At 34.9% G+C, this 11748-nt stretch overlaps 1 protein-coding gene across 1 annotated transcript; it reads left to right on the forward strand.

Annotated features, from left to right (window-relative positions):
• Nucleotides 1-395: 395 nt before the first annotated feature.
• Nucleotides 396-11460, forward strand: LOC110757890 (cationic amino acid transporter 4, vacuolar-like). Its single transcript, XM_021959633.2, has 14 exons — nucleotides 396-962; nucleotides 2655-2856; nucleotides 3195-3279; nucleotides 4091-4231; nucleotides 4332-4450; nucleotides 4537-4633; nucleotides 4752-4924; nucleotides 5031-5097; nucleotides 6396-6554; nucleotides 6707-6974; nucleotides 9350-9458; nucleotides 10374-10486; nucleotides 10815-10890; nucleotides 11028-11460. The coding sequence occupies exons 1-14, from the start codon at nucleotides 809-811 to the stop codon at nucleotides 11173-11175; spliced, it is 1911 nt and encodes a 636-aa protein (XP_021815325.1). The 5' UTR covers nucleotides 396-808; the 3' UTR covers nucleotides 11176-11460.
• Nucleotides 11461-11748: the final 288 nt, after the last annotated feature.

Genomic DNA, 11748 nt, shown 5'->3' on the forward strand with positions numbered 1-11748 from the left:
TGGTTCTAATAATAAAAGGAAAAACTAAAAATTGCTTTAAATGGTGTTTAGATTTTAGTTTCAATCTTATCGATTCTCAATCGTTTGTCATGTTCCTTCTACGATTCTATCTCTCCCATTTATCTCATCTTCCTCTTGTCTTTTTTTTCTTTTTGCCAATATCTTTCTCTACTCTTTCATTAAAAATATAAAAAATCAATAGATTTTTACAGGGCTTTTGATATTTTGACGCCAACTTTTCCCTCGGTGGACGAATAAAAAGCGGGTAAATTTTGTACTGGATTGGGTTTCTTTTCTTTTTTCTTTCAGTGAGTAAACTGGATTTGCCCTTTTTCATTTCTGTAAATAAATAATTAGAGCATAAGATTTTGTATATATATATATAATATTTTTTTTTTGACTGGTTCCCTGGGAGATTGCTTTTGTCCCAGGTCCGTTGAAGATTGGAACTCTGGCTACCCTTCCAAAAATGCAAATAACTTTCTTTCTCTTTCTCTGTTTCTTTCAATTGTTTTGGACTTCCTATTCCTACCAAAAGCTAATAGAAGCATTCACCAAAGAAATCACTTTACAACTCTGCGTTGCAGTAATATATTCTTACTTTTCAATCACTATTATCAACTATCACAAAAAGTCGTTGTCTTGGACCCAACAATCCAAACCCAGAGCCATCATTCTCTCTTATCTCAAAATTATTCAAAAGACCCAGATTGATTTCCTTTTTCTTTCTCTGTTTCAATGATATAGTAATTCTGACATAGAAGAAACAGACTATTTGTGTGTTTGGTTTGTGGGTGTGCTTGTTGATATGCAAAGCTCTGGTAATGTTGGTGGTGGAAGGAAGTGTTTTTGGGGGTTTAGAAGCTTGATTCAGAGGAAGCAAGTTGATTCAGTTCATGTGAGGAGCGAGGGGCATCATCAGTTGGCTAGGAAATTATCTGTCACTGACCTCATTGCCATTGGTAAATGCATTAACTTGTTTCTCACGTGTTGTTTTGAAATGGGTTTTGCTTTGTTTTTCTTATTAGCTTGTTCTAAGTTCATTTAAGTTTATGGTATGGGCTAATGTGGCTAATTCAGTTATGTTTTCTTGTGCTGTTCTCTGTAAAATGAAAGTATTTTGTTCCTGAAGTCACTGTTTGATTAGCACTTTCTCTTTCTTTTTCAAATGTATAATGGGTTTGCTGCATTTGGTCTTTTGCAATTGCTTGGAAAAAAATTTCTCTTAGGCTATTCCTCCCTGTATTAAATGAATTTTCTTGTGTTAAATATAAAACAAAACCATGCGAAAGCGTTCTGCCTCATGATAGGTTCATTGTTTGTTTCATTGGTTGTTTAGAACTATTTATCATCAAGAAATACTAGGATCATTTTTGCAGTGTCTTTGTCTACTTTTTTTTACAAGGTATAGTGTCCTAAAGAAAAACCCGCGCCTTACTCAACACTTTAATTAACCATGTAATATGCGTGCAACATTCATCAAGCCATACATTTATAGTATTTAATTCCAGGTTTGTTGTTTTTTTACTTGGTTATAGGATATCGAAGGGAGGTCTATATAAAAGCCTTCATGTAAACCTCTCTATCATCGAGAATAGTTTCCTCCTATTTTATATTAATCTGATCAATTCTTTATATGCTGTAGTTTTTTTGGCAGGGCTGACAGAAATTTGCTTTTTGTGAGTTCTTGATAATTTTGGTGCTGGAAATCCACTATGGATAATCTTATTTTTGTGAACGTGGTTGGATGTGTACCATTGATCATCTTATTTTGTGAACTTGGTGTTGTATATGCACCATTGATCATCTTATTTTGTGAACTTTGTGTTGGATATTTACCATGAATTAAGTAAAACTTTATGTTATATATGTTGTGAAATTGGCTTGCTATGATGTTGGGATGGTTTGGAGCTTGTCTCACCATCTTTGAAGGAAGAAAGGAAGCATAAATCCAAGGGTAGAGGTCATGCAGCTAGTGGTTTGGCAATTGACAAACAGATAGTTGGTTTTTGTAAACTGTGATGGCAATTGCATGTTGTGTTTGCAATTACCTAGTGACGATTTGGCAATTTGTGTTAGGGAAGTTGGGCTTTCACATTTGGGAAATGTTCTCAAAATATAGGCATGTTCCCAAAGTTTTGGAAAATTTAATACTAATTTTTGGCCTTGGAATTATAGTAAAAATAGTTCATAATTAAAATATTATACACTTCAAAGAAAATTTTAAAAATTTAGTCCCAGTCCAAGCATACACCAAACACAGGATAGTACTATTTTCGTTATCCAGCTTCTTAGTCCGACATTACACCAAACACAGGACAAATCTTATCCAGCTTAGACCAAGCCAAGCCAATCCAATCCAGGACAGTCCCTAAGCATAGTCCATACCAAACAGGGCCTTAGGCCTTTAGATAAAACCTATCTTAGTACGTTAACATATTTTTCACTAGAAACCAGAATACGATGCTCTTTGATGTTTAAGTGAGATATATATATTATTTCTCTGATTTTCATTATTTCATTGATCTGAAATTTTTTCCAACTTATGCCTAAAACCTATGCCCTTCTATTTTTCTGTGTGGTTTTCATTTCCCTACAATCATAGAGATCATTCAAACATAGAGATCATTCTTTTAAAACTTCCTTTCAATCAGGAGTTGGAGCTACTATAGGTGCCGGAGTATATGTTCTTGTTGGCACAGTTGCTAGAGAGCATGCAGGACCTGCACTTACTATTTCATTTTTAATTGCTGGGATAGCTGCTGCACTCTCAGCATTTTGTTATGCGGAGCTTGCATGTCGTTGCCCATCTGCTGGAAGTGCCTATCATTATTCCTACATATGCGTTGGAGAAGGGTATTATAGAATCTTTTTAATCATTTGAATGTCAACAGAAGTCTCAACCTCAGTGCACATTAATTTGTTCGATGAATCCACTTTTTGATGTAGGCAAATCGTAAAATAACTTGTTAGTAGATCTGTTCAAGGCATACTGGTTCGAAATTTTCTGACTTAAGTAAAAAGGAAATTTCTTTATTAGAATAAATTTTTGTAATTTTTGAGAAAATGATTAAACTATCCAGCATATTGCTAAGTTCTTAATTTTTGTAATTCATGACAATTTTTCTTTTTATTTATGTTTATGAAACCTTCTCTTAGTGACTAATACAATAACATCTTGGTGGTTGCCTTAGTGTTGCTTGGTTGGTAGGTTGGGCTCTGATTCTAGAATATACTATTGGTGGTGCAGCTGTTGCTCGTGGCATAACCCCAAATATGGTAGTGTATTTTTGTGTCTTCGCTTGTCATCATCATATGCAATTGTGCTTATTTTGCATATCTGGTATATATATACATATCTATGTGTGCGTGTGTGTGTGTGTGTGTGTGTGTATTGTTGTGTTAGAATGTTAGAATGTTATAATACATTAAAAAATATGTACGTGTAGAATGCATTGAAAAGAATAATAATAAATAATGTGTACCTGTGAGGATCAGTTGTGAGTATCATTTGACCAGTTTTGCTTTTCGCTTTGCAATACTTGTAAAACAAGCCTTCTTTCTGACAATATATCTTGGCACATAACTGTGGAACGCCTAAAATACTTAAGTTATTGTATGAGCCCTGTGCTGCTCAAACCTTCCTCCTTTTTGTTATAATCAGTTCTTGTTGTGTTGAAAAAGATGTCATCCCTCAGCCTTCCAAGGTCTATAAGACTTCTCCAGATGCTTTCCATCAAGAAAACACTTCTCACTCAAACTGACTTTTTTTTAATAGAACAATTGGAACAGAAATGAACTTTTTCTATGAGTTACAATATCTCTGATTGGGTTAGAGTGAAATAACCATATCTTTCCATTGATGAGTTAGAGTGTTAGTACAACTTAAAAAAAAAACCATTCTAAAAGATATATGATGTTAGCAGCAGAGAAGCCTCCATCTGTTTTAATGCATCGTCATTCTTACAAGTTGTCATTGATTATTTTTCAAGTAATTTGTCGCTTCAAATTTAGTAGTTTTTATAGAAAACAATGGGGGAGATCCTCAGTGTTAATAGATATTATATGGTTCTTCTGTTTCTTTATTCAGGCCTTGTTTTTTGGAGGTGTGGATAAGTTGCCTGCAATCTTGGCCCCTCATACCATCCCTGTGTTTGGTATTGTGGTTGATCCATGTGCAGCGGTATTAGTTCTTATCGTCACTTTTCTCTTGTGCACAGGGATAAAGGAGGTATTCTTTTTCCTAAACAATCATTCAATCTTTTTCATCTATTAAAGTTTTCTTTTTCTTTGTTGCATTTCTTACTAAAGCAAAGAACTCAATTTCTCAGAGTTCATTGGTACAAATGATTGTTACGTCAGTAAACGTGTCTGTCATGCTTTTCATCATGATAGCCGGTGGATATTTGGGTTTCAAAACTGGATGGGTTGGATATGAACTTCCCAGCGGGTAATGGGGGTCTTGTTGTCAAAATTTGTTATATAATAATCTCACTAGACTACTGGTCTACCTCACATTGCGCTTTAATTTTTTAGGTACTTTCCCTTTGGAATAAATGGGATGTTTGCTGGGTCTGCTGTGGTCTTCTTTTCATATATTGGTTTTGATTCAGTTACCAGCACAGTTGAGGAGGTAAGAATTTTGTGTAGCAGATTATCATGATGCGTGATTTAATGGTCAAATCAAATTTTATAAAAATGTTATTGTTGGGCTCCTGTTCAAGAATTTAAGAACATATTATTTATGACAGGTGAAGAATCCTCAACGAGATTTGCCCCTCGGTATTGGAATAGCATTGTTTATATGTTGCATCTTGTATATGTTTGTATCTTTTGTTATTACGGGCTTAGTACCGTACTATGCCTTAGATCCAGACACTCCCATCTCATCAGTATTTGCAAGCTATGGGCTACAATGGGCAGTGTAAGCATATTTGCTTCCTGGTTCTGTTGTTACTCTGTTCTCCAGGATCGTGATATGCCTTCCATTTAAAACAAATTTTTTTAAGATTCATATGCATATATTGCAGGTATATTATAACAACTGGAGCAGTTACTGCTCTCTTTGCAAGTTTGTTGGGTTCACTTCTTGCCCAGGTGTGTTGGTAGTACCTTTATTATTTTATTATTTAGCATAGTTATGAGCCTCTTTCCTGTGGAGTTTTACTAATGCAGACTGGAGTTTTATGGAGTTTTTCCATTTACTCCTGCTTATTCAATTACATATTGGTCGATTCTTTTGGACTTTCCTGACAGTTTTAAAGAATTCTTCTTGAAGCTTTTGTGTCAATGCCTGAAGAGTTTGCTGTTTTGTTTGCATTGCATTCCCATACTGAGAAAGGACTACAAGACTCTCTTTTTATGTCTAAAAAATCTTAAGGTTACCAGTCAAAATTTAGGAGGTAGCACTGATAGAATTTCTTTCACGAATCGGCTCATTCCATGGCTTTGTCCTTACTAATAGATTCTGAGTCTGATTTGCACCCACACAAATGCTGTGCCTTAGTTTTTATTATATACTGGTACATTCAGCCTTCAGATTAAGTATTCCTGTTATCATATAGTCAAATCATGTTATAAGATAAGAGATGATAGAACTAGATAGAGTGAGACATCAGCCCTAGTGTGAATGCGTGTGCACTAATTTTACCAAGAAAATTGATAGTATTTAATTAATCTTTTGCTAGTTGCTGTTACAACATATCAACTGGGTTTAATATTTTATGCGTCAAAGTGACAACGCGTTATACTTCCTATGTACCTGCAAAATTACTATGCCAAGCATTCATTATAGTAAGTTGCATTGACAAATTTTTTACATACAATATTGTAATCTCCCATATTAATATCAATATCTCCACACCCTAAAACTTCAATATATTGATCTGACGTGGATATATGTTTTTTTTTTTCATGTGCATAATATTTGGTCTCTGTTTGCTTGGATGTATTCGGCAGGAAATGGAGTTGTGTGATCCAGAATGCTATTTTAAACATTATGTGACAAGTAGAATTACCTTTAACAGTAGATGATTATTGCTGAACATTATATAAGTATTAACCGGATTCTAAAGATAACAAAACATCAAAAACAAATCCATTGCAAAAATAATCTAAAAACTGTCGTTTGTTTTTAACTATTCAGCAGCATATGATAGACTAATCTATCTTTAGTAGAAAAGGTATTTTGGGGAAGACAATGGATCTGTTAGATGGCCTACTATAAGTTTGTGCCACCAAAACCTTAATGGTGGTGTATCATCAATAGGTCTTTATATCTGCTATGCTTCTTAATGATTACCTTAGTTTCCATTTATTTGGAGGCACTTATTATCGCAAATCAGAGATCTGTTCCACCTAATAATTGGAAATCTCTCATGTGTTTGATTTTCCAGCCACGGATACTGATGGCAATGGCTAGAGATGGATTGTTGCCATCATTTTTTTCAGACATCAATAAAAACACCCAAGTTCCTGTGAAGAGCACGGTTACAACTGGTATCTTTGCAGCAGTTCTGGCATTCTTTATGGATGTTTCACAATTGGCGGGGATGGTAAGTTAACCAAAGTTTTGGACTGGAGATTTTAAGGATGATCACATCGTCTATATAAATAATGAATTTAAAGATATTGAGTATAGAGAGATGAATCTTTATCGTTTTCTTGTTTTCACTCTTACATTTATGTATATATTTTGTGGATACAGGTTAGTGTTGGTACACTATTTGCATTTACAACTGCTGCAGTTTCAGTTTTGATACTCAGATATGTTCCACCAGATGAGGTGCCACTTTCATCATCACTTCAAGAGTCTATTAAGTCAGAATCATTGCGGTTTGGTCCTAATATTCAGGAAACTGACAGCAAAATCCTTCAAAATCCTTCTGGTTCATCTGAGAATAATAGTCGGTATTTACAAGAAATTGGGGAGGCATCACTTGGCTATCCTCTGATTCAGAAAAGCATACCACGAGGTAATAGTGTCTTAATTGATTTGAAGTATGGGAAAACAAATATTTGACTTGAAATGTACTGAAATCATGATGCTTTTGTTTTGGAGTGGGCAGAGACCCTCACTGAACATGGGGGACTAAGAATAAGGAAAATGACTGATCACTGTAGTTCGGGTGCTTTTTCAATTAGATCTGTGTAGTTTTAATTATTTCAATCAGGTTCTTCTAGTTAATTTTCTTTTACAATCAAGGAAAAGTTAAGAATCCGTGAATTAGTTAGATGATTTTTTATTTTTATTTGGCTTATTATCATAAAACGTCCCTGACGTTTGCGAAATTATCACATTGCATCCCTAATGTTTTTTTGTATCATTAATGGTCCCTAACGTTAATACATGTACTCTTAAATAGTCCTTCTGTCAAAAGAACCGTTAAATCTAGGGGTACAATCGTCAAATCAATCCAAAATTATAAAAAAAAAAATTCTTCCCTTCTCTCTCTCTGTTTCTCTTTTTTTTTCTCCTCTCTTTCCTCCTCTTTTCTTCTTCTTTTCCTTCGCTGTTTCTTCTTTTTTCTCCCTTTTTTTTTTCTTCTTTGTTCCTCATTTTTCTTCTTTCCTTCTTTCTCTTTTTTTTTCTTCTTCCCTTCTCTCTCTCTGTTTCTCTTTTTTTTTCTCCTCTCTTTCCTCCTCTTTTCTTCTTCTTTTCCTTCGCTGTTTCTTCTTTTCTCTCCCTTTTTTTTTTCTTCTTTCCTTCTTTGTTCCTCATTTTTCTTCTTTCCTTCTTTCTCTTTTTTTTTTTCTTCCCTTCTCTCTCTCTGTTTCTCTTTTTTTTTTTCTCCTCTCTTTCCTCCTCTTTTCTTCTTCTTTTCCTTCGTTGTTTCTTCTTTTCTCTCCCTTTTTTTTTTCTTCTTTCCTTCTTTGTTCCTCATTTTTCTTCTTTCCTTCATTCTTTTTTTTTTTTTTTTTCTTTCTCTTTTTTCTTCCTCTTTCCTTCTCTCGGGGTGGTGATTTGGGTGGCTAGAGTGCTGGGTTGGTGGGCTATGGAATGGGGCAGGGAGAGAGTTGCAGAGAAAGTACATAGAGGGGGTGGTTATGGAGGTCGAGGTGGTGGTTTGGGTGGCTAGAGTGGATGGGTTGGTGGGCTGTGGGAGGGGGCAGGGAGAGAGTTGCAGATAGAGTGGTGGCTTTGGTGGTCGGGGTGGTGGTTTGGGTGGCTAGAGGAGACAAAAAGAGAGAGAGAGAGAGAGAGAGAGAGAGAGAGAAGGGAAGGAAAAAAGAAAGAAAGAAGAAGAGTGAGCAGGGCCAGGCGGAGAGAAAGAAGAAAGAAGAAAGAAAAGAAGAGAGAAGGGAAGAAATTTTTTATTATATAGTTTTGGATTGATTTGACGATTATACCCTTGAATTTAACGGTTTTTTTGACAGAGGGACTATTTAAGAGTACATGTATTAACGTTAGGGACCATTAATGATACAAAAAAACATTAGGGATGCAATGTGATAATTTCGCAAACGTCAGGGATGTTTTGTGATAATAAGCCTTTTTATTTTTATCATATCAATAGAGTTAGTTCATTTTCATTCCGGTCCCTGCCCTAACCTCCCACGTGCACCTGAGGCGCACTACATTTCTGTCTATCTAATTGACAGATTCTTTAATTTGCCCTTGAATGTAAACGAAGCCTATGACAACCTGATTGAAAAAGAATTGAAACTACAGAAACCTAAAAACACCCAAACTAAGGGACCAAATTGGTCATATTCTCTTAAAGTTAGGATAGTCTCATTTGCACTAGCCACTAGGATCTCATTCCATGTAAAATGAAGATGGCTTCAATTTAAATTGGCTAAGTTTTTATCCTAGACAATTGGTGTAGGATCCGTGTTTTTCAACTTATTGTGATCTTCAAAATAAAATTTCTTTTTCTGCCACATTATCACATTTAAGCTGATGTATAGTCTCATTAAAATTTTAATAGCATTCTTCTTCACCATTTCTGTACTCATTATGTCTTGACTTTCCCTTGCAAGATGAAACATTAAACAATAATACATATATATATATATATATATATATATATATATATATAATAGATGATTATACTTCGAACTCAAATTCCAAATTAGAACTTTTCTGTTTGGTTGGGGGGAGGGACACAGGTTTGGCTATTATGATCTTTGGTTTTTCTTTTCATAATATTGTACCTAGTGTGTGGTTGAAATTTCTACCTAGGATGTACCTTAGGCTTGTTTTCATTTTGAGATAAAGTTGAATATTTTCATGATAGTCCATTCATGATTCTTTCTGCTTTTAAAAGTGCAAATGTTTTCTTAATTTTTTATCTACAACATGTTAGGACCATGATGTTCCTCTTTTTGACTCATAATAATCATACAGAGAATCAAAATGAACAAACAAGACGGAAAATTGCTGCATGGACCATAACTTTTCTCTGTATAGGGGTCTTTATCTTTGCATTTGCAGCTTCAGCTCAAGGCCTTTCCAGGTTTGTCATTTTTTCAAAGTACATTTTAAGCATGTTGAATTTTGATTAATCGCCTTTTTTGTATTTGACCAGAATTTTGACTCTAGATAGGTTTTTTGGTTTTTTTGACAAGAAATTTGGTTAGCTTGATCTATATTGTTGGCCTATTCCCCAACAACTTAAGATTTTTGGATTTGGGGTGATATAAAATCATATTGGATCACTGGTTTCCGTAGATCCTGGCTCAAAAACTCTCGTCCCCATCCCCATTGGTTTGTTAGTTTGCAAGTTCCAGGATGGGGTTGTGCCAAGTTATATCTGTGTGAGGTTGTACCAATGTACTCATCAAAAGTGTACTGTATTGGATGCACATTCCCATCAAACTTTATGGTGATTCCTTTTCATCATTATTTTTTTTTTTTGTTAATTGTACAATGTTTAATGTTTGATAATCCTAGGCATGTTACGTGCATATTGTAACCTACGTGGTAAAAGAGAAGATTAGTCCAAATGTCAAATATCACCTGGAATCTCCATTTCCTTCATAGTTTGATTCAATCCATGAAAATTTGCTTATCTGGCATTTGTCCATGCAGCTGATATGCTTCTTAGCACACACATATAGTTTATAAGACAACATTACACTGGGCTTAGCTGAAATGCTAGTATAGAGAAAACAAGCCTGAATTTCACAAATCCAGAATCCAACAAGAGGAAATCTATTTTGAAAAACTCTAACATTAGATTTGACCAGCATTCTATTAAATATCTGGGCTCTTTATGCTTTAGGTGTATTCCATAATAAACATATGCAGTTTTTTCTCTGTAAATCATATGTGAATAGGGATGAGATCAGAGATTCGCGCATGCATATCTTACAATTTCATCGGATTTATTTTAATGCATAATAACTTTGTCCCAACTTATTGATTGTAGCATTCTTCGCTTCACTGTGTGTGGAGTATGTGGAGCTCTCCTGCTGTGCTGCTTAATTGTGCTGACCTGTATAGATCAAGATGATGGAAGGCACAGCTTTGGACACACTGGAGGTACATTTAATTTCTATCATTAGTCAGTGTTGATGGGTCCATACACTAAAAATTTTGGTCTCTAAGTTTTCTGCTAGTGCTGAGAATGGACTTCATCCTCGGAATTTAAGCAAACTATTTAGTAAACTCAATGTAGTTTAGTAATCCGTATTCTTTATGTTACTACATTGCAACCTTCAAAAGTTAAACCCAATCTTTAGAATCAGTTGGGAGGGGTAAAGTGCAGTTGATGAATTCAGAAGTCTGGTGTGGTTGTACATGCAGGCGAAAGCCATAGATATATCTCAATAACTGCTGACATAACAAACGTCTTTTTCCCCCTCTCCAGGTTTCACTTGTCCATTTGTTCCATTCTTACCTGCTGCTTGTATTCTCATAAATACCTACTTGCTAATTGATCTTGGGTGAGTTCTCCCTTCCCCTCTAAACACGCACAAATAATCAAATTCACATGCAAACACAAAATCTGAATATATTTATCTATAACTTTCCAAGTATGTTATATTCACGACTGGTTATTTGTTTCATATTTAACTCACAGAGCTGCCACATGGATCCGCGTCTCTATATGGTTTGCCATAGGAGCAGTGGTATACTTGTTTTACGGCCGGAGCCATAGTTCACTTTTCAATGCAGTTTATGTACCCTCCGCTTATGCTGATGAGATGTATCGTTCCTCATCAGACTAACCATCCTAGTCTTTATGCAGGACAAGAACCACACTCACCCCAAGTCAGGTGACAAATGTGTTTTATCACTTTTCAAGTTTTATCATGTAAATTTTTTAAATGGAACTTCCGAACAGAATCGTTGATCTCATTGTAAAATAATCTTAGGTGGTTCGGGAAGTGTTGTGGAAAAACATGTAAATAGTTTAATTTAATTAATGTATCTCAGTCTGTTCTGAATTCACGGTAGGTAGGTCTTGAATGAAAGGATAAAATTCAGAGAAAACCAAGCTCTGTTTTCTTCAACCATGGAACTATAACTATTTTTACGCATATATATAGCTCTTCTTGGACAACCCTTCAAATGTTGCATCTATTGACAACATTCATATGAAAAGCACCTGTGTAGGCCAACCTTTTTTGTACACTCAAATAAACTTCATCTTCTAGTTCACTACGAAGAAACTTGTTTGGAACGAAAAATCAATCTTTTCTTTTCTTCAGTTTTCTTACAACAAAATTCAATCTCCAGAATCCTGAATCCCAATGAAAAGCAGTTGTGAAAACATAAAGAAACGAAAAAAAAAAAATCTT

Source organism: Prunus avium, chromosome 7 (assembly GCF_965620075.1).
Source record: "Prunus avium chromosome 7, drPruAviu1.hap1.1, whole genome shotgun sequence".
In the NCBI taxonomy this organism is placed as follows: Eukaryota; Viridiplantae; Streptophyta; class Magnoliopsida; order Rosales; family Rosaceae; genus Prunus; species Prunus avium.